Raw genomic sequence first — 23,879 nt, 5'->3', positions numbered from 1 at the left:
CTCGGAACCGTGAGTAAGCGCCACCAAGGTCCGTCGCTGCCGCAACTCAGGATCGCGAACCGTCAAGTCGAGACGTTTCGCGAACTATTCGTTCAACACTCAGAACTAATACCGAGGAGACCAGTGAATGCGAAAGGAAAATCTTGAGGCAATGGATCTCGTAGCGTTTGAGCAGAAAATCTTGGACGCTGAACCCTCCGTTCTTCGTAAAATTATCAGAAGCGGATCCAGCAATTTGGCAACACCGAATTTCCTCCGTTTAAACCTGAGCTAAATAATCGATTACTCTCGTAGCACCTGGCCACTTCAAGAATCGGTACATTTCCGTAGGTTTAAATGGAGGAAACCCGATGTTGCCAAATTGCTGGATCCGTAGTCCCTGATAATATATTATATCTGCCCTCCAAAATTAAAAAAAAGGTAAAATCTACGAGGCTAAAGGGGGAGGGGAGGGTCTACACCCCCTGGAGCCCCCTTCCCCTTGTCTACGCCACTATGCTGTTTGAAACGACGTCAGTTTTTGAGCGCTTACTGCTTCCTCCAAATCTCCAACTCTCGATTTTTTGTCTTTCTTTTTTCAGAAATCGTCGCTCCTCCGACGTAAGGGTGTAGCCTCCATTTCCACATGAGCCCCTGTGACCTGACCAGGATGCATAGTAAAGTAGGCTAGCCAAAAATCAGAACTTTTACAGTTCCTTTCCAGTACATTTCTAAGAAATTCAGTACCTCCTCAACAGAAAAATTCAGTACTTTTTCAGTACCTCCATTTGACGAGATTCGAAAAATTTCAAAATTTTGACTTTCTCGCTCAAATTGCGTCAAAAATGACAAAAAAAAATCCGGACCTTCTTGCGGAATTTCCGCTCTTTTTCAATACTTCCAGACCGCCGTAAAAATCAGTGCTATTTCCGGAAATTCCGGACTTGTAGACACCCTGCTAACCTTCAAAATTACCGACATGTGATCACATGTCGGTCCTCTCCCCATAAAGGTACTAAACACGTAGCTGGACGCAGTTTCTTTCCACAGCCTGGAAAGCTGGACAAAGGAGATCCTGTTGACAAAGAACGGAGTTAAGAAGCCGTTAGCTGGGGCTCTTTCTCTCCCCCGCGCGAGTGACCTTGAGGATCGGCGAACTTGCCCGTTGCCGTTGCATCGAGTCGGCAAACTCGATCACGGTCTTGGCATTCCATCTCGTATCACCGTCATCGCGGCTGCAGCAGCCGACGGCACCGACCGAGAGGACGACGACGTCGCGACGCCACGTCGGGAAACACTAGACGCGGCCGCGGTATGCGGAAATCGCGAGCCGCCGAGCCTACGGTCGCTGGGCTGGACTCCGGTCTGCGAAGCTGCCGACGACGCTCGACAAGAAAAAAAAACAAAAAAGGCCAATCGTTGGGTTGTGTTTACAGTTGCTGGTCGACTGATCTGAAAAACGGGGAAAAACTCATCCGAACATCCCTGTTTTGATGCGGTGCTCCCATTCCACGTGCGTCAAAAGTTCCGGGATTCGGAACTTTTTCGTTCCAATTTCTCCCGCTTCACGACCGTCAAAGGTTCCGGGATCGCTTTTAGATTTTTTCAAAAGTTCCGGAAAATGCAAAACATTTCGGGAATTTCAAAAGTTCCGGAATTCAGAACTTTTTTGTTCCAATTCCTCCCACTCTATGACCGTCAAAAGTTCCGGGATCGCTTTAAGATTTTTTCAAAAGTTCCAGAAAATGCGAAAAATTTCGGGAATTTCAAAAGTTCCGGGAAAATTTTAGGAAAATCTCAAAAGTTCCGGAATTCGGAACTTGTTCCGGGAAATGGGAGCACTACATTGATGGAGACCTTACAGATTGGACACTTGAGTGCTGGATATGATACTTTTTCACGGAGTACAAGGTATTTTCAAAGACCGTCAAGAGGGCAGAAAATAACATTTTATGGGTTAGGCCCATTGCTCACACACGAAAAAAAAAAATAAAAAAGTTGGGGGCTATTAGACATACCGTCCGTTCCGGACTCAGAGGCCGAAAGTTCCGGGTGTCGGAGCCGTAGCTTCGATTACTCCGGGTGCTACGCCCGGAACTGTCGGTCTCTGAGCCCGGAACCCGGACGGTATGTCTATACAGCCCGTGAGGACAGCTTGCACGGCCGGAGTTTTTATTTCAGTGCATAAATGGCTCAATTTGAACACGCTGTTTCGAGAGGAGCTTCAGATGAGTGCGTGTCACGGGGTGACAAGTAGCGATTTTGAGCGGGGTTTTGGATCCTGTGATCCTCCAGGATTTTGCTTTCCGAAAGATAAAGCTTCTCCTCCGGTTCAGGGACCGGGAATGGTGGAATGGAGAGACGGAGGGAGGGAGATAAACAGAGGAAACTCGAAAGGACGACATCAGCTCATTTCCGGTGGGTCCATGCCCCGACAAGCAGATAACCGTTGGGTTCGACGTCGGGCCGTGAACTAAACGTAAAGGAGGACTTACGTCGTTCCTTAACGTGCATGTCACTAAATTCATTTTAGAAGTTAAATTGACAAATTTCGGAAAATGCATCGATAAGACGATATTACAGATTCTCATTTTCGACGGCACACTGCATCTAAAAGGCGATAGTACTCAGACAAATTACGTAACGCGGGGGGGGGGGGGGTTGCCTTTAGAATTTCTTGACCGAGCGTGACGAGGGGTGGGGGAGGATTTACCAACCTAGGCATTACGTGATAGTTTGTGTTCTGGATTTCAAATTTGTTTATTTTTTACTTATTTTTCTAATTTGGCGCTTTTCATTTTATTCTTACATAAAGCTAACGTCTGTCGTTAACGTTAACGACTGTCAGCAGAATATTTCGTGTAAATTTGAAGCTATGAAGTTGATTACTTAGTTTATCCTCAAAGAAATAAAATACGAGCGAAAATGTTGAAACATCGGAGTGGAGATATTTGATTTAACACTTTTGCCATCGATATATCGAAGTGGTATCGATATGCGGGGCTCTTAACCCAAGATTCATCTTGATTGGAGGAAAATCAGTATTGCCAGCTTATAGAATCGCAAATGCGTTCGAGTTGACCGTTGACATTGGAGCGACGGATGGCGGGGGAGGCGCATAATCAGCGCTATGCGAAAAAAGACAGAACGAGCGAAGCGTGAATAATCAACTATCGATACTTTCCTATTCGAAGCTATGGTAAAGGATCGATTAACGAGGTATACCCAGATGATGATCGATCCTTTCCCATAGATTTAAATGGCAATAAAATCGACCCATCGCAAAGCACGATACACCAGTGGTCACAAGAGCGAGCGACGACGACGGCGAGATGCAAACGACAGCGATAAAAGGCACCGATGTTGCACACATCGTCGCCTCTGCCACGCAGGGACCTATATCGATTTAGACGTGAGCCCTGTTGGCCGTAGAGCTCCGTGCTTTCCACAGCTCATGTGGAAATAGAGATACGCCTTTACGTCCGTGGGACGACGACTCGGCAGAGTGCAGCTGCAAGCGGCTCGCGCGAAAAGTGTCGCCGACGGCGCGGCTGCGGCGAGTATACGGCGCGCGCCACGCGAATGCAGTTCGCCATTCGCTATCAAAAGACGTAAACGCATTGTTGCCACATTCATTTCCTCGCCTCTGTTTTCTTCGGCCTGGCCTGGGACACCTGGAACTACTAATTTTGTACTTTGGACTCTGTCCCAGAGTCCAAATCTCTAATAGGTAGGGTTTCAATCAACCCACCAATTAAATTGTAATTAAATTGTCAAATTAAATTGTAAATTTCTTAGTACTTGTAGTAGGTGAAATCTTCAATAAAACTTTAATAAAAAAAAAAAAAAAAAAAAAAAAAAAAAAAAAAAAAATCATTTCCGAATCATCGCATCCGATTGCAGAAGAGAACCCATCGTCATTTTGAATGAAGGAACTACGAGCTCCTGTGGTGACTTATACTAAAGTAGATCATCGTGGTTGTTCAGGGTATGGGCCTCGATAAACGATCAAATTCCGAACCAATTCCGGTAAAAATAGACCATTTGCATGATGTCGATCATTATGTAACGGTCTTTTTTGATAAAAATTGGACGGGCCTATTTGATCAAAATGGAAAGGGATGATTCATCATTTCTTGCGGTACTGAGCATTGCTGCCTTGTTTTTATTCGGAAGGAAAGCGAAGTCACGATTTTAGGACTGATACTCGGATGGACATAGGTTCCGGAATTGAATCATTTATGTGACGGAGGTCAAAAGTTCTGGGATTCCTTTTAGATTTTTTCAAAAGTTCCGGAAAATGCCCGAAGTTTAAAATTTCAAATACAGTAAAAAAAAAAGCTCTGATGAGTATCAATGCATGACTGAACAAAAAATTGAGAAAATTTCCCGGAATCCCAGCACTATTTTCCTACCTTTATTACATACAGTTCGGGCCACATTTTTTAGTGTATTTTTTCAGTGGCGTGGCATCCTTTGCGATAAATCGATCGATTTGCCGTTTAAACTTATTAAAAAGGATCGATAAACAGGGTATTCGCGACAAATACCTTAATAATCGATTCTTTACCACAGCTTTGGGAAAATATCGGTAATCAATCATCAGTGGCCTCGCCACTGTATTTTTCTTGCTCATGATATAATTTACGATACTCCTGGTAAAATTTGCCGTACTCTTCCTCCCGGATAGAAGAATAAGGTTTAAAAAAATGGCGTATTTCCTCCGGAAAATAGACAAAAAAGGCGTCTATTCCGGTAAGTGTGGCAGAGGCCGAAAAAGTTCGCGCACAACGTCGCGCGCTTACGCAATTATTGTGACGCGTTCCGGTGGAATTTCAGCGCGATAATCCGCTTCCGAACAGCCTTGCCCGTCTATAGAAGTGCTGCAGTTTGTTACGTCTCCCCCCCCCCCCCCCTCACGGCCTCGGGTGCATCAAAAGGTATTAATTATCATGCGCGAGCTTTCTCCCGCCTCGCGGAGACGCCGCGCTTTCCGCGAGCCAAACCAACAATGCATCGCTCTAGATTTCACGCGAATCGCCAAACTCACTCGGAAGCGGAGGAATTCTGCCCGTGCTCCGGGAAGAACGCCGTACGAGCCTTCAGCCGTTGCCAAATTTCCTTTGAAAAAACACGAATTTCCTGGTAAACTTATGAATATTTTCCTCCCAATTTTTCGGATAATTTTGATCGCAATTTCACCTAAAGATTCTGAAAATTTAAAGGAAAAATATTCGTAACTTTCCCAAAAAATGAACATTTTATTGGAGGAGATTTGGCAACTCTCGAATGTTCATACGGCGTTCTTCCTTAGCACGGCAGAATTCTCACGTGCTGCGGGAAAACGTCGTTTGAGCTTTTAGGCGTTGCCAAATTTCCCCCGGCAATCACCGATCGCCGGGAAAATTTTCGAATTATTTGTCTACCGATTTCGCAGATAATTATGTTTGTAATTTTATCTAAAACGTCTAAAAGTTTCAAGGGAAAATATTCATGATCGTCCTGAAAAATAAACATTTTATCCAAGGAAATTTGGCAACTCTCGAATGTTCATACGGCGTTCTTCCTAAGCACCGAAGAATTCAGCATCCTCTCCGCCTTGTTCCGGGAGGCGCCGGCCATCCTTCATTAAATCGTCCCACTTAGGAAATCATGTTTTTCTTTTGTTATAATTTGACTACATTTTGTAATGGATCACTAAGGGGCCGTCCATACATTACGTAACGCTCCAGGGGGAGGGGGGTCGAGGAGAGCGTTACGACATTTTGTTTTTACGTGTTGAAGGATTTACGTCCAAAATGCGTTACGGGGAGTTGGAGGGGTGGGGGTGTCAAAAATGCCGGGAAAGTGCGTTACGTATAATTTATGGACGGCCCCTAAACTATGAGCGAATTTTGACTTGTGAATGCATTTATTTCAAAGGTTAATTTCGCTTCGATACGAAGCACACATTCAGAAGGCGAAAAAGTAACTCAAAAACCGAGCAACTTTTCAGCAAATTTGAAACGCCCCGGTTTCATGCCGAGCCGAATGATGTCATACGGCGCCAATCAGAGGACGGGTCTCTACGACTTTCGGTTTAACACTTTCTCTCTAACGTTTTCTCTCATTTAAAAAAGATCCATAGACCGGAAAAGAACCATTCCCATTATGAAAACGAGACGAAAATTTCGAGAAAATTTTCGGATTAGAAGTTGCGGTAGGAGCAAATGCATTTAGGTCCTTCTACAGTGAGCAACTCCATGCACAAGCTTGGCAAATCCTGATGAAGCTTACCGGATTTTGAATTTTTTCTCTGATGTATTTCACGATTTGAGAGTTCGTGAAATTCTGCCCCACTGGCACGGAGTAGCTTTCGACCCCCTAGCATTTTTTGTCCGTTACCAAAGGCTCACTTTGGTTCGGTAAAACGACGCAAATCCCGCAAAATAAAGCGTACGTTACGTCGTTTCGCAGTTCAAGACCAATCGCACCGACGAGAAGTCCGAGGAAGCGCTGCTTTCGATCAACTTCCGTAGGTACCACCTACCATCATCCAATTACGCTCCCATCGCTCCGCGTAACAAAAGCGGAGCGTATTACGCCGTTACGCACGCGGGAAACGGGGGCGAGTCGGGATCGGGGTGCCTCGTAAACTGGAAGCGAATATTATTCGATAATTGAGAGTTATTAAATCCTAAAAACGCCACCGTTGCCGCGTTCGTCGGAAGAAAAAACTCCCCGATTTTTCGTAACCAGAAGTGAATTTTATTCGGATACGGTTGAACCTAGAGTCCCTTTAATCCTTTATACTAAGAGTCAAGACAACACCCCCTCATAAAGTCACAAACGGGAATAAATATTACACAAATTGAACGTTTTTCGTAATCTTTGATCGGCCTATTCTCATATTCCTCTTTCCGTTCCTTCTCTCATTCTGCTTGTTCCTTGTCGAACCCGTAATTCCTCGGTCCATTCCATATTATAATCTTTGCAATTGGTGAAAATGTATCTTTATTCCCGTTTGTGACACTGTGGAGGCCTAAAATACGGTAACCAATCAGAAATGGATTCACATTGTCTTGACTCTCATTATAAAGGGACTCTAGTTGAACCCAAACCCTTATTGACATGAGACCGTTCAAGTAATACGGAATAAGCAAGGATTTTTTGGCTGATTTTAGGAAACCCCCCCCCCCCCTCCCCCTAGTAAGGCACCTGTACCGCCGTGCTAGGGAAAATCGCCGTACGATCCTTCCGGCGTTGCCAAATTTCCTCTGGCAAATCGCTAATTTTCGGGAAATTTTTGAATATTTTTCTGCCAATTTCTCAGATAATTTTGTTTGTGATTTGATCTAGAGTGTCTGAAAACTTCAAGGAAAATTATTCATAATTTTCCTTCATATAAACATTTTATCCAAGAAAATTTGGAAACACTTGAATGTTCGTAAGGCACTCTTCCTTAGCACGGCAGTGTAAGACACCCTCTCTTCCTCATTTTGAAATCGCCCAATTTATCAGGGAATAACATAGGAACCCTGAAAAATAGCTGAAAAAATTATTATAGGATTTTTTTCTTTTATTCATTTCTTATTTGCAAAGTGGGAGGCTTGAAAGTCTAAAAACATACGGTTAAGTCTAACCTCCTCCCTAGGGCCCTATATTGCAAGCTTAGAACCCCCTCCTCCTCCATAAGTAACTTACACAATACTGAAACCGCTTCTATATTGCATTGGTCCTGTAACAGCCTCTATCTTCGATTGGTTCTTTTTTGGAAAAAAATCTGTCTGTTAAGGGAAAGAATTTGGACTCAATTTAGTCGTGTGCAGACTAAGTTTTGGGTGTGTACAAGAGGGCCATGAGCTATGGAAGAATAAAATTGAAATATAGTCTCGACGGTGGCCTTGCGGATAAAATATTTCGCAGCATTGCAAAATATATCCGAACTCACGATCGACAAAAAGCGGTAAACGTGAGGCAAATTTTAGGTCGTGAGGTGATTTCCAAAAACAAAAATGTCCTCTTGTTTGGCCGAAAAATAGGTAGCATCTCATTGTTCAAATTTTTCAAAGAAAGAGAAATCACACCGAGGTGTCTGCGATGACCGAGAACTTAGACGAACGATGAAGTAAGTAAATAAGTACCAAAACAGTTTAAGTTGGATTTAACTTATAGCAGGTAAAGTAAATTTACTCACGGTTGAAGGCGTCGTATTTTATACCGCAAAAAAGTCATCTTCAGTCGATTTTTAGAACACTGATCACAAACTTTCGATCAAATATCTGAAGACCGAGACCGACTCGACTGCAAGTCGATTTCCTTCTGATGAATTTCGTCCAATTACTGCGACATGGAAATCGGATTTCTGAGTTCGAAGAATACTTCTCTCCGTCATTATCTCAGTACACTTCGTTTTACTGCGAAATGGCGTCTCTCGGTAGTGGACTTTATTTCGCGCGACGAGCTTCCGCGAAATTCTTAGGCGTTGATTTTCATGACCGACTTTGAACGTCTCCTGCGGACCGATTATTGAAATAGGCCAGCGCACGACCTCAAAATGCGATACATTGCGTCGGTAAATTAGGGGTTTGTTCTGTCTTGTCGTATCAACATAGTTTCACGGTTTGACTCGCTGACTAAATTCTCAGCCAATAGTGGTCCACAAAGTCTCCTTACGACCAAAATTAGGGGGAACTTAATCGGAACACCCGAAACACAGCTTTTTACAGAACAGGAAAAAGTGGCTTCAACGCATTCGCGGTGCGCCTACAATTCTCAGTTTAGGCAACACGAGTTCCTCCGTGGTCGAATAGTGGTATCACCTTCAATGTTTCGCTCATTCAGAACATAAAAAACATATCCGTTTGCCCGACAGAAAAAGGAATCAGTGACTTTAGCGTCATGTCAGTTCGCTTTTAACTTTTAGTTTACTCCAAGTGGGCTCTCTTGTGATCGAATAGTGGTATCATTATGAAATGTTACGTTTATTGGGAACTTGCACGGAGTGACTGACTTTAAAGGTTTATTAGTTTGCCTGCAATTATAATTCTAGGCAATAGAAACTTTTGCACGGCTGAATACTTATATCGCCGCGAGATGGATTGTGAGCTAACGTTTGTATGGCCTCCCTTGAAAAAATTGAGGAACTGTGCAGTAGGAGATCTTACAGGAAAAATGGACTTTATTTTGCGATTAGGAACAAACAATAATCTTTGGCTCACCCGTAAAAACACGTATTTGCAGAGGGAACCTAATGGCAAAATAAATTGTTCTTAATAAAATGAGCCTGAAATTATAGTCCTAATTGCAAAATGCAGTCGAAATAATTTTCCTCGAGCATTCAAATTTTGGGGTTTAATCGCACGACGGAGCGGCTCGTAAATGAGAAGAGTGGAGTGCATCGTCCACTCGGTCCAGGCGACTAGGACGCGATGGTGGTAGTGCGGGTACAGGAGACAAACCCCGCTAATACTGGGTTAATGGATGCAGGAAACGGCGTTTGATTAAAATACACCGACTCCGCGCATCCGCGGGCCACATATCCGCTGTTGCGCAATCGCCAGAACTAGAGTCCCTTTATACTGAGAGTCAAGACAATGTGAATCCATTTATGATTGGTTCCCGTACTTTAGGCCTTCACAGTGTCACAAACGGAAATAAAGATTACATTTTCACCGATTGCAAAGATTATAATCTGGAATGGACTAGGGAATTACGGGTTCGGCAAGGAACAAACGGAATGAGAGAAGGAACGGAGAAAGGAATTTGAGAATGGGCCGATCAAAGATTACAAAAAAAAAGTTCAATGTCTGTAATCTTTATTCCCGTTTGCGACTCCATGAGGGGGTGTTGTCTTGGCTCTCAGTATAAAGGGACTCTAGATGGGGAGAGGACGGAAAAGTCGAAATATAGAGCTCTTAGGGCCCAAAAGGGCAGCCAATCCCCAAACGCGAAAAACGCTGGAAAAATCCCGCTGCTAATCTTCAGATTCCAATATTAAACCAAGATGGTCGAAGATATTTGGACTGCATTTTGCAATTTGGAACTGTAAATTCTAGCTCATCTGAAAAAACACTTATGTGCATAGGAAAACTAATGGCACATACGTTGTTTTTAAACCGGGTCAGAATTTATAGTTACAAATTGCAAAATGCAGTCCATTTATAAGTTGCAGGCAAACAGTAAAATCGGGCACTCTGTCAAATGCCTAGGCAAATAGTCAAGTACTCTTACTCAGATTGAAATTGTTATTCTCATCATAATTTTAGGCCAAATAATTCATTTTTCCTGTGAGTAAGAATTCTCCATAAAAATGAGTATCAAACATTAGTCTTTTACGCGATTTATAGCTCCTCTACGAATATTTATCTTGAAGTTTACAGCATATCATAAGATACAGAAATTTTTAAAATTTTGCCATTCAAATATTTAAGCATCACTTGAGGAGGAAGGAACAAGGGGAGTTCGTAGATTTGATGAGTTATTTTCCCCAAAATATCGAAAAATCGTGAGCTCTTCACCATTTTCTCCAGTTTTTTCCTGATTTCCCGATACCTGGGAAATGGGAAAATTCCCTGACGATTCCCGATTTTCCATACCTATAGACGCCTTGCACGCTAAGATGGAAAATTTTTATGAAAAATGAGTAATAAGTAAATAAGTATCATTCAAGGATGAAATTTCAAAAATTTGAAATTTCAGGCTATTTTTCATAATACTTCAGCAACTTTTTGAAATTTCAAGTGGAAAATTACGTAAAATTTCAAGAGCTTCCTCAGCTTGCGGGCGTGAATATTTCGATTTGGCGTCAGGGACGAACAGCACATCCTCACATCCTTGGATATGCCGACTCCGGCCGGCGCACAGTGAATCGATTAAATAGGAGAGGTCGGACAAAGTTTGGACACTTTAAAAGCTTACAACTCCGTTCATACAAAATTTTGAGGTTCTAAAAGTGGTTTCATTGGTTTCCTCGTGAATTTCTCATGTTAAAGCATCCCTTAAAATGTAAAATGTGACGAATTCAACAACAATAATTTAAATTTTAGTCAACAATTTTATGTCCGACCTCTCCTATTGAGTCTATCCACTGTGCGACGACCCCCCTCCCCCCTTGGGCCCGGTTCGCGCGGTGTCAATCACGAGGGGGCTACGTACTTTAAGCGAGCGCAGCCATTAAAACGCCGAGGGGACAGCGTAAGAGGAGCTCCGCTGAAAAAATTAAGCACATCGTATCATCATATCAGGCGCTTAATTTTCGTCCCGACGCGACGTCCCGCGTGATGTTGGCACTGCCGAGTACGCGCTGCTAATCGGCCTCAGTCTGCTCAAATGGACAGCTTTTTCCCATAATTGTACGGTACTTAAATATGTCAGGGGAAGGGGGTGCGTTCTTAATTGTTCCGACTGTGCTTGCAAGTTGACTGAATCCGTCGGGCTAATAATACTGCAAAAAGACGGTGTTTTTTAATCTAACGTGATTGACTACACAGGGAAAAAAACACATTGGATCTAGAGTTCCAGACTCTTAAAAACATCGACAAGAAAAAATACTCCTGATTTAATCAGATTTAAGCTTAAATCAAGAACCAAGCCTCTTAATTTGAGCGGATTTCCTTTTGATTTAAGCTTAAATCTGATTGAATCAAGAGTCCTTTTTCTTGTCAATGTTTTCAAGAGTCTGGACTCAAGATCAAATGTGCTTTTTTTCCAGTGTACCTATACTTAGAAATAGGTTACGCTGGGTTATATTAGAGTTTTATCGTTATTTTTCGTGATTTGTCCACGGAAAGAAAGAAATAGAATATAAATAAATAGAAAATAAAGGAAGGATATCAATAGGGGCCGTTCCTGGGCCCACCCTGGTCGAATTTCCTTGACGAAACGATTTTTCGTCCGTTGAAGGTCTATATTTTACGGGATGAATCATAATTTAGTCCCTTTCGATCTCTTTTCGGATCTAATACTGGCCTAAACACGGGTCTGAAGGCCGATTTTGACGAGAAACGCGGACATTTCGGCATTCGACCGCAAACTTGCATTTTTCGCCCTAATCGGCCTTAAGACCGATTTACACCGGTATTAAACCTGAAAAGAGACCGAAAATAACCAAATCATGAGGCATTCCATAGAATATGACCTTCACTGCGCAAAAAGTCGTGAAAACACTGGTAAAAAAAACCTCTTGGACCAATGCCGCGGTGCATAGACTTAAGAGTGCAGTTTCTTGTCGCCGGATTTAAGAGTCTTGAACTCTTGTTTCAAGCGGACTTTGCATTGATTCAATTCAAAATCCGCTTGAAACAAGAGTCCAGACTCTTAAATTCGGCGACAAGAAACTGCACTCTTGAACCAAGAGGTTTTTTTTTACCAGTGAATTCGTTGAGGAAGTTCAGAGTGGGCCCAAAATCAGCCCTTATCAATACCCGAAGTTTGATCTCAACACAGTGGCAGTTGAGGTTGGATCGCATCTCCCGACGACGTCTTTGAAATAAATTTCAGGGGTGCGAGATAGTCATAAATACGTCACCCGCATTGTTCTGGCACACGTCGATGCCTACCGTTCCGAACGGCGTGCGTCAAAATCGGAATTCGCTAATCGCAATCTGGTGGCGCAACGAACCGCGGCACTGACGCCGTGCAATTAAAACTCCTCCGACGTTTGACTACTAATGCGACGTGCCGAAGACGAATGCCGCCGCGTGGGCATACGACGAGTGCGGCAAGCAAAATTATAACATGAGATTTAAAATCCATCGTTTCTCAGACGGAATGGCGTAACTCCATGCCAATGACGCAAAATTTTCACTTACGGATAGTATTTTTACGAAAAAATTGTTAGGCGTTTCAAACTGGAAATTTCACTGATTTTTTTTCTTCTGATTAAACGCAAAAATCCCCCTCCTTCTACCCCATGAGAGAAAATTATCCCCCAAAAAAACACAAATTTCCATGATCTTTAGGGATTTGGTACCCCCCGAAATTATTGACCAAGGATACCCCCATGAGAAACTTCTGGCTACATCCCTGATGCTGTTAGAAATGTCGTAGTCCCCCGCACAAAGGAAGGTAACTCCATTCCAAGGTTGCAAAATCGACTCGAAGAATTCACTTTTCTACGAAAGTAAACCTGCATACTTTTCGTCGAAAATCCGTCGGATTTTTGCGTGAGGTCAGAAGAAAAATTGGTGAAATTTTCACTTAGAAATGCTCAAGATTCTCGTAATAAATATGGAATTTACGAGATAAAATCCGGCAACATTGAAATGTATTTACGTTCATTCGCGAGAGAACCGACGATCTGACAAAGTTGTGAGGTTCACACTGAAAAAAAAACTCCGGCCGTGGGAGCCGCAATTACGGGCTATAGACTTACCGTCCGTTCCGGGCTCAAAGGCCGGAAATTCCAGCTGCTGCAGCCGTAGCTTCGGCCTCTGAACCCGGAGCAATCGAAGCTACGCCTCCAGCAGCCGGAATTTTCGGCCTTTGAGCCCGGAACGGACGGTGTGTCTATATAGCCCATAATTGCGGCTCCCACGGCCGGAGTTCTTTTTTCAGTGCACACGGCGTTTTCCTCGGTGTAGTGATAATCGTATCGGCCCAAGAAAAATCATACATATCCGGCTGTTGGCAACGCCGCGCCGAAACCGCCGAATTTAAGCGCGGGAAGTCACGTCACTTACCGGGGTCCAGCGTCCCCTGGGCGAGGGGGCAGCGGGGAGTGGCGTCCCCCGAGAAAGCGTAAATATTTACGGGATATCCGCACCGGAAAGATCTGCATTCTTCATTTGCCTACTCGCTCTCTCGGAGCTGCCTTACTCGCGCGAAGCCGGCCACAATACTGCCGTGCTAAGGAAAAACGCCGTATGAACATTCGAGCGTTGCCAAATTTCCTTCGATAAACTGTTTATATTTGAGGGATGTTATGAACATTTTTCCTTGAAGTTTTTAGGAACTTCAGATGAAATTGCGAACAAAATTAGCTGAAAAATTGAAAGAAAAATATCCATAAGTTTACCAGGAAATTCGTGTTTTATCAAAGGAAATTTTGCAACGCCTGAAGGTTCATACGGTGTTTTTCCGAAGAACGCCGTATGATCATTCGAGAGTTGCCAAATTTTCCTTGATGAAACATGTATTTTTGACGACATTCACGCACATTCTTCTCAGAAATCTTCAGATATTTTAGATTCAATTGCGTACAAAATAGTCTGAAAATTTTGGAAAAAAATATTCACAATTTTCCCATTAAATTCGGTTTTTATCGATGGAAACTTGACAACGTCTGGAGGCTCATACGGCGTTCTTCCTTAGCACGGGAGAATGTACCAGTACAATTTGTCCCCAAAATTTGTCTGATATTTGCATAAGATCAAATGATAAATCAGTCAAATTTTCAGTTGGAAATTCCCAAGAATCTACTGTTAATTCGGATTTTATCGATGGAAACTTGGCAACGTCTAGAGGCTCATACGGCGTTCTTCCTCAGCACGGGAGAATGTACCAGTACAATTTTCCCCCAAAATTTGTCTGATTTTTGCATAAGATCAAATGATAAATCAGTAAAATTTTCAGTCGGAAATTCCCAAGGATCTACTGTTAAAATCGCAAATTGCGAGGAGAAATTTGGCAACATTGAAATGTAGTTACGTTCTTTCGTGGGGGAAACGCCGCATTTAGAAAAAGCAGTAACGCCATCGTCGGCGAGAATCGCCGTTTACTTCATTATCGCGAGGCAACTACCAAATAGGCGTTACAATAAAAGGGATCAAATCCGTTTCTCAGATGAGCCCCGAAGAGCTCGCATCCTTAGGTATGCCAGGGCTAATCCGGGCGGGGTTGTGTCCCTGTTTCACGACCCTGGATTCTGAAGACAATTCGCTAATTGCGCGTTATATGGGCACGCAGGGTGACTCATTTTCGGAAGCCCCTTTGTCCAATTCGTGAACGTAAGGATTCCTCACACGCCCCACTATCAAGCTCCCTGGCTTTGCCGCTGCCCGCCAATTCAAGTCGTCTCACCATCCAGCGGACTGAGTCGACTTCCAAACCCACAGGGACTACAGTCCTTTTATACTGAGAGTCAAGACAACACCCCCTCATGGAGTCACAAACAGGAAAAAAGATAACAGAAATTTAACGTTTTTTGTAATCTTTGATCGGCCCATTCTCAAATTCCTTTCTCCGTTCCTTCTCTCATTCCGTTTGTTCCTTGCCGAACCCGTAATTCCCTGGTCCATTCCAGATTATAATCTTTGCAATCGGTGAACATGTAATCTTTATTCCCGTTTGTGACACAGTGAAGGCCTAAAATACGGGAACCAATCAGAAATGGATTCACATTGTCTTGACTCTCGGTATAAAGGGACTCTATGTTCAATCTGAAATGGTCTCTAAGCGACAGAAGAAGTAACTCCCAGTTTCTGGGAGCGATTCCCCGAAAGTTTCATTCCGGAATGAGTCCGGCTCCTTATTCCTGGGTCCTAGAAACCATGAGTTTGATGGAGCTCTTCCCTTAAGATGCGTCCTTTTTATCTTTGACGGCGGCGGCGGCGGCGGCGCGATGTGGGCGGACGCGACCGGGACCGACCGAGCGGCTATGAGGAGAGTGGCCATCGGTCCCGGGTCCCCCCGTGGGCCCCGTGTCCCGTGTATCCGTCCCGTCGTGACCGAAGCCAACCTAATTTCCACGCGGTCGTGCGCGCTCTTCCCGCCGCTTATCTCCGTTTCCGCCAGGAACCCGGGATCAGGATGAGGGGTCTCCAGGACTTGGGCTCTCCCTGGACGGCGCACACTGGGTCGAGTCAATCGGAGAAGTCGGACACAATTTGGAAACTTTAAAAGCTTGTACTTTAGAAAATATGAGACGGAAAAGGTTTAAGAGTGGTTTCATTGGGTTTTTCGTGAAATTTCCTCCAAGGAACACCCCTTGAAATTGAATTTGTGACGAAATTAACATCAAAATTTGAAACTTCAGCCAAAAATTTCATGTCCGGCCTCTTCTAGTGGCTCGATCCGTTGTGCGACGTTTCCTCGTGTGCTCCTATCCGCCACGCCACGCTTTTCGTTCCCGATACCGAGGCCCATAGCTCAAGTGAGGCAAGATGAGAAGAAAAAGGAGGACCTCCCTTTCCTGATGAATTAGGCCAAATCAACCATGAGAAAGGGTACAAAATTAAGGGATGTATTCTCAGTCGTTCCTTCGACGGCACACAGTGGATTGAGTCAATGGGATAGGTCGGACAAGATTTAAAAACTTCAAAAGTGTGTATCTTCATTATTATGAAATGTTGATGTCTTAAAAGTAGTTCCATTGGTTTTCTCATAAAATTTTCTATGGAAAGCAGCCCGTAAAATTAAAAAAATTTGAGAAGATAAACGTACAATTTTACAATTTTCGTCAAAAAATGTTTGCCCCACTTCTTCCAAAGACTCATTTCACTGTGCGGCACCTTTCCTCAGGAGGCTTCATATGGTTCTTACGGTGATTGATGAGATCTTTAACATGGTATATCACATAAATGACCATAATTTTAACGAATTTCTGTTAAAATTTAACGGTATGACTTTGGTAATAAATCCTTGAAAGAGATTACGACGATTTGTCACAGCAGAGATAAAAAATACAGCGGGAAAAATTCCCCGCACTGGTTACAGGGGTCGGTCCCGTGCACCATCAGAGAAGCTCAAAATTCGTTTTCCTTGGGGTCGATGACCGAGAAAAACATCTGTCCGCCGAGCCTCTACGTCAATTCAGTGAACTTGCATTATTCGAAGGGGGACTCTGCCCCCCACCTTCAGGGGTCGGTAATTCGAACACGGATGGGCCAATTTTGGATTTCTTGGTGTCGATTATGATTACAATTTTTCGTACTTTCCGATTCCGACGAAGCACCTTCAAAAAGTTAACGTAAACCCCGACTTTTGACCTACGGACCCCTCTTTTACCCCACATCCCCAGGGTGTGCGGGGGAAGGCTCGGGGGCCATGAAATTCGTAATCCTTAGGACCGATTTTCTAATAGTCCCCGAAGTCCTGGACTTTGTCCGACCTAAAATAACCGAAAGAAAAACCTGGTATGGTAGGTCTAGGCCACCAAGTATACTAAGAGCCTGGTGAGTCTTTCTGACTGAAAAGACTGCTTCCCTTTTCTATCATACGCAAGAATTAGTCAAATTTTGGACAAAAATTGCAGTTGCAATATTTGAGGCAATTTTGCAACTTTGGAGATGAGTTACGTTTCTTCGTCGGTGAAACGATGATTCGAACATGGTTCCTTTGAGCATAAATACGTCTTCTCGAAACGTAGCAATTATTGGTGAACTGCAACGACCAACGACGATGACTTCCCTTGAAACGCGACAATGGAGCGCTGAACGGACGATTGGCCAAAAACAATGGTCGCCGATTTCGACTCGGCGATGACATCGGCGGCGCGACCTCATCGACGCTGTCGAGAGGCATCGATAGACTTGGGCGGCCGAGAATCGGATCCGTCGGGCGGGAGGGGGAGGGGGTGTCGCTTAATTACTCCAACAGGTGCGACCGGTGCGACTCGAGTGCTCGACAGTGCTCGTCCAGGCGGAAACAGTTTAAAATCAAATTTCGAGGGCGAAAGACAGAGCCGAGGACGGTACCGGGCCTTCGAGGTGGGAGTCGAGTCTTTGCATCATCGAACCCGGTCTCCATCTGGAGCCGCGTTGCCATCTTCAAATTTAAAAAAAGAAAACGTGCGAGGAAAAACGTCGTGGTGGGTAAATTAGAGTACCTGTATAGCGAGAGTATAGACATATGTGAAACTCCGAAAATCCATCAGGCCTTCACCGATGCCTCCACGAATAAAGTTAGGGCCCAGAAATGCAGCCAACCTATGAATTTCAATTATCCAGAGCGATTTATTAATACAATTGTTACGAACCATCGTTTATAAAGCACGTATTTGACTTAGTTTTGCATACATTTACTCATTTTTGCGGAAGAACGCTCATTTATGTACTTTCTTAGCCATCTTCGTTAGAATTGGAATCTACAGACTGGCAGTGAAATTTTGAGCGTTAGAAGTTGGTTAGAGGGGTGGCTGCACTTTTCGGCCCTAAGCCCTCCATGAAGCGATCTGTCCATACTCTCACTATACAGGTACTCTGGGGTAAATAAGTGCCTGTAATAAGATTACTTTATCAGGGGACACTGGGTTACATGGAGCTCTCAGGATCCAAGCGATTGTAAGAAGTCGTTGGGGAAGCCTCTAATAAAGCATCATAAAAAAAACGATTTTCAAGAATTTTGCGTCAAATTCAAGAGTTTAATTTCGGAAATGGATCTTTGCTAGGGATAACGTTATTTTGCCACCATAAAAACACGAAAATGGAGGGAAAAGTGGTACGATCTTGACTAAATTCAGGGAGGCACAAATCTATCTTGCACTTTGCAAAACCTGCTCGTTTTTTCTTCTACATTTTGTACTTTGTACGGTACTTGTTGTGAGCAAATCATTGAGACCCCAGGCTAAAATCTACTTCCGAAGTTGTACCGATGAATTTTACTCGAAATTCGTTAGAAACCTCCGTAAATCGCTGTTAGTCTCATGGATCCTCCTTAAGAAACACAGCTGTCCGAGGAATGATAAATACAGCCCCAACAATGTTTGAGATATGTTGGACATCTTTGCTAGACACGGAAATTCAACCCTCACGCAAAAATTGGCAACATAGGAGACGACCCGATTTTGTAGAGTTCGATCCTCTTCCCTTGGGTCCGACGGGGATGCTTGTCACCTGGCATGCCCTCGTGGCACCTGGAGGGGAACCCGGAACCAGCAGTTACGAATGTGCAGTGCAAAAATCAGCGATACTTTTACTACGCTTCCGTAACATGCGAACACGTCATGACTGAGAATTTCCCAGACTCCCGGCACTATTGCGTCAGAGGCGATTCGTCCCGAGCTCCGTTTGCGGTCGAACTGCGGGCCGATTATTGAAATTGATAGACAAAGCTGTAGACAAAGGAGACAAAAGAGATATGGAGAGATTCTATTGGTGGAAGCGGGTGGTTGCAATGGACAAAGGAGGTAGGTAATAGACTAAGTAACGGCAACCCACGAGAGACCCGACAGTTAGTCTATCGTTTTCTCCCTTTGTCTGGAGAAACCACCCATTTCAACCAATAGGATCGCTCCATACTCCCTATGTCTTCTTTGTCTGTAGCTTTGTCTATCGATTTCAATAATCAGTCCGCAGATGTGAATCAGTTGTTTTCAAAAGGGAACGAGTCCATTTTTGCATGAGCCTTGGATTGCATAGAGGGACATACTAGCTAAGACTCATCGAGGAATGGACCTGTTCTCTTTTCAAGACCAGTGACTCATATGCGATGGATTGCATCGATCGGGTTGGAAATTTTGTCGAAGACTTTCAAACGACTGGAGCGCATGAGTTTATAAAAAAAGAAAAGAAAAACATTTGCGATAGAAAGAAAAATAAATGAGTGTAATTCGTGCTGGGTAAGAGGAGAAGTACGGATTCGATCGGAAAAGAAAAAAACTGAACCGATCGATAACGATTCGGTCGACAAAAGCTGTTAATCGATCGGCTAACCCGTAGATCGATCGGCAAACCCGAGCACTTCTGATTAGCAGAAAATGATTTCTGATTTTTCTTTCTGAGCAGAATTGATCTAAAATTTTTTTCTTTAAACAATGTTTTTGATAAACAGTTGGAAATTGATTAGTTGCCTAATTGTTAATTTAAATCTAAACTGTATATTAATTCAATCGTTCGGTTGAAAACACCTTGAATGATCGAAGCCGCTGCCGCTCGGATCACATTTTTTTCGATCGAATCGACACAGGTTTTTCGATAATTCGTCGATCGGTTCAAGTGTTTACTTTTCGATTGATTCATATTGATTGCATCCATATCAGGGTGTCTACTAAATTTTCATTTTGGGTTTTCTGGATATTTAACTTGGATGGAATTTCCTGATTTCTCGTGCGAATAAATTGCCACTCGTTTGATTTTACAAACCATGATGAATCAAATTTTTCATAAGTACTGAGCTGCATGTAGTTGATAAATGCTTGACGCACCCGCAATTTCCTGATTCGTGGCCGATTTTCCTGATTTTTCCAGGTGACATTCATTTTCCTGCTATTTTATCCGTTGCTCCGGTTTTTACTGACGATAGACACCCTGCGTACCCTCCGTGTAAAAGACCCTTCTCCGTGGCGAAGAGCGTTACGACTTGAAAAATGCAATAAGTAGTGTATTTTCTACGGAAAATACACAAATAGTTAACACGGAAATTGTTTTGGTGTATTTTCCGAAAATACACCAAATTTCAGGAGAAATACACCAAGTTCAGGAGAAAATACACCAAATTTCAGGAGAAAATACACCAAATTTCAGGAGAAATACACCAAAATTTGCGGAAGAATTAGATGAAGGAAAAGAGGCAAAAATCTTCATAGCGCAGCAGTGCAAAGGCTCTCAAGCGGCGCTAGATCGTCATGATCCTGGAATGCGATCATCGCAATCGTTAATCAATGTCGGTAATTATCAACATTTATTGACGATCGATTCCAGCCGACGGAAACACCATCCCTCCGCCGCCGCTGCCAGGTCTCAAGCAAATAGGCGACTTCAAGACTCCCAATCACAGCCTACGAACTTCAACAGCCCTTTTTCCTAGGTATTCATCTTTTTCCTCTGTCGTATTCTCAGCAATATCGTCCACTTTTGGTCAAAGTATCTCAAGCGCCATTAACGCTTAGACGCATGCTTCCGTGCTAGGGCAAACGCCGTGTGAGCATTCCAATGATGCCAAATTTCCTCTCCGTGAATATTTTTTTACGAAAGTTGTGAATACAAAATTTCCAGTCGGCCTCCGACGGCGTAGTGGTTGTAGCACTAGCTCTATGATCGGAAGGTCCTGGGTTCGATTCCCGGCCAGGCGACCCGAGTTTGATGGTCTCAAACAATGGTCCCCGGGACTGGTTGTAGGGACGGAGGGGGATGGAACTTAAGCGCAAGGATTAGCCCTTGTGGGTTATTTGAAGTAGGAAAAAAAAAAAAAAAAAAAAAAAAAAAAAACTTTAGGTATATCTTGAAAAATCGGAAGAAAAATATATTATAATTTTCCCAAAAATTGATATTCTGATAAAGGATGTTTGGCAACGTCTGAGGGCTCATGCAGCGTTCCTCCTTAGCACGTCAGTACATATGTTGTTGAACATATTATAGGATTTTACTGTTTACTTCATAAGTACTTTCGCACCAACTTTCAGGACAATTTCTGAGATTATTTTTGACGATAAAAGAAATACCTAATGTGTAAAATTGTCATAAGATTTTGTTCTTGGGTTTTTCTTAAAAAATTTGGCAAGTTTGAAAATTTGGCAACATGGTCCTAAGCACAAAAAGCGCTTGTGATATTTTGGTCGGAGGTTGATGATACTTTGTGTTGAAAGGTGAAAAGACAGAGGAAGAAAGTGGACAGAGAAATAAAAAAACTTAACTGACACTGAATGGCTTTCCTTGCAGTGTCATGGATAAAACACTGTCTGCTGACCCGGGAAACCATGAGCCTGCTCTAATGAACATTCATGACTTGTAAGAATACGATTGCTGAAGGAAAAACTGAGAGGCGTAACAGTTCTTTTCTCTATCGGTCAGTACTTACAATTGTAACAAATTCTTCAGAGACGACTGAATACTGTCTAAATGCTGTTCCAAAGAGTTACATAATCAACCTGAATAATTTAGGAGATAAAATCTAAATGATTTATGCCCATCATTAGAAAGCTGTCTGCGCTAAGTATGTGGCTTTTAAACAGCCAAGGACCAAAATTGAAGAGAGGAATGAAAGGATTTTGACTAAATTAAATTCATCGTTTTGCGGTGCAACAGAGCCAAAAATTAAGGTTTTATGTTTTCACTGAGGCTAAACTGACAGTTAGTCCAGTAGGCCAATTATTGAGGGTTTAAAGCAGCTTTTTAAGACATCACAATGCGTTATACTTATGCTTCAATAAGATGGGGCTATGTTTTAACTAATTGCGCCAATATGGTTTCAGTCATCAGACCGCAGTAATGTATATCTACTAAAACATGTCCAAAGACCGAGGATTGATGATGGTAAAGGGAGTAATTAACCTAACAGGGTTGTTTTGGAGGTTCAAATCTAAACCTTCTCTGCTTGGAGAAAAATCATGTATTCGCCCAACACCTAATACTAAATACTGGACTCAGGAAATAAGTTATATTCTGCATATGATAGACAGGTGTTGGAGAAGTGACTATCACAATGCACTTAGTACAGTTGGGGATAACCTGATGCTAAAGGGGTGGGTGCATCTCGGAAGAACCGAGCTTGATCATGGAGGTAAGCCTAACAGCCGACCAAACCAACTAAAGAAGCATTGATCATGTCAGCGACCACAGGCCCAAGCTCAGTACCGCTTTATGTAAGTGAGTGATTCTTTTGGGATTCATGTCAGACCTTTGAGTCATGGGGCTTGCTTGATGTGTCAGAGGGGTAGATCCCTTGCAAGGGAAGTATCAATGGTAAATAGCCTCTTGCTGCAAATTGAGATCTGCGATTATAAGATAACAATTCTTGATCCTGTAAATAAAATCTGCATCAGAGAAGTGGTTCAAATGTAGAGAGAAGGAACTAAGCCCCACGACAACTTACCTCATGATGAAAAAAGAAGCACGTTCTCTGAAGAAATCATGAATAAACAAATCCAGAAAAGAGGGTAAGTAGAAGTTGGTTGAGCACAAACACTGAAATTCCTCAAATTCGGATGCACCACACTTCACACACGAACGCACGAGTCAAACACATTTCTCCAATAACACGATTCACAAAAAATATTCGCATAACATCTCGGAACACAATTCACCGATCAGACGCCATTTACAATAATAAAATAAATGGGATTTTTCAGTAACCAACCAACAGCAACACAGCTGCCCGTGCACGGTTGTTGCTACTGCAGCAGAAAATTCCCTTCTGTCTCATGGCGAGGGATATTTCGACACGAGTGCCCTGCTGCTCTGGAAGCGCGCAATATTTGAATTTGCGGACTTGATTTGAACGAGCGCATATCCCGGAACGAAAAGAAATAAATCTATTCAAGTGATTGATTCTTTTTTACTACGATTCTGTCCATTTTCTTCTTCAAACTTGTAAGTAGGTAAAACACTGTTTTTCATTACAAATGAGTTCACTAATGAGAGCAAAAGATAAACATTGATCATATCTACTTTTTTATTACCTCGGCTCTCAAAAAATTACAAAAAGTACCTGTGAGATCCTTTTCTTGAAGTTCTGAGTAACTGCACCTACCCCACAAATTTTGAACATTTTCTTGTAGGTTTTATCTAACACAACGTATACGAGATTGCAAGCACCTCCAAAGAGCAATACAGCCCTTTTATGTATTGGGTGCATTTACAAATTGCGAAAAGATGACAGGTTTTTTCATTGCACAAAACACTAATTTTACAGAAACCATGTCATTTTCTGTGTAGTGCTGGGCTGGTACACAGAACAGACAGCTGTCTTTGGCTCGCCGAGCAAAATTTTTCAGAGACCAAAAATGGGTAAGTGAGAGTAGAAGCATCCCTTCCTCCTATTTTAATGCAACGCAACGTCAGAAGTACCTCCGATGAAACACACATACAGGGGCGTATGGAGAGGGGGAACACCAGGAAAAATCCCAGTGGGCCAATTGATATTCAGGGTAATTCTGGGCCACTTCATCTCTTTCGTAGTGCGAAAAAGGACTGGAATAGGCTGGTTACTTTTTTGGTTCCAGTCCGCTCTGGTTTATAAACTTACACCTCCAAATTTAAGTGCAAATTTTGACCGACTGGTTAAATTGGTGACTAATTAGGAGATGCTGATATCTTTCCCAAGCG

At 43.0% G+C, this 23,879-nt stretch overlaps 1 protein-coding gene across 5 annotated transcripts in view; it reads right to left on the bottom strand.

Annotated features, from left to right (window-relative positions):
- ena (ENAH actin regulator enabled) overlaps nucleotides 1-22,913 on the bottom strand; it is a 51,945-nt gene extending 29,032 nt beyond the window's left edge. Inside the window, exon 1 of one of the 5 annotated variants that reach the window (XM_019054098.2) lies at nucleotides 22,648-22,913. In XM_019054098.2, coding sequence (XP_018909643.1) covers nucleotides 22,648-22,652 — 5 coding nt within the window. In that variant the 5' untranslated portion in view covers nucleotides 22,653-22,913. Of the gene's footprint in view, nucleotides 1-8,155; nucleotides 9,065-22,647 lie in introns of those variants that run through there. The other 4 variants (XM_019054100.2, XM_072302041.1, XM_072302033.1 and 1 more) reach the window with 4 other exon arrangements.
- Nucleotides 22,914-23,879: the final 966 nt, after the last annotated feature.

This window comes from Bemisia tabaci, chromosome 1 (genome assembly GCF_918797505.1).
Source record: "Bemisia tabaci chromosome 1, PGI_BMITA_v3".
In the NCBI taxonomy this organism is placed as follows: Eukaryota; Metazoa; Arthropoda; class Insecta; order Hemiptera; family Aleyrodidae; genus Bemisia; species Bemisia tabaci.
The sequence above is the reverse complement of the archived record's forward strand: the minus strand, read 5'-3'. Positions and strand labels throughout refer to the sequence as shown.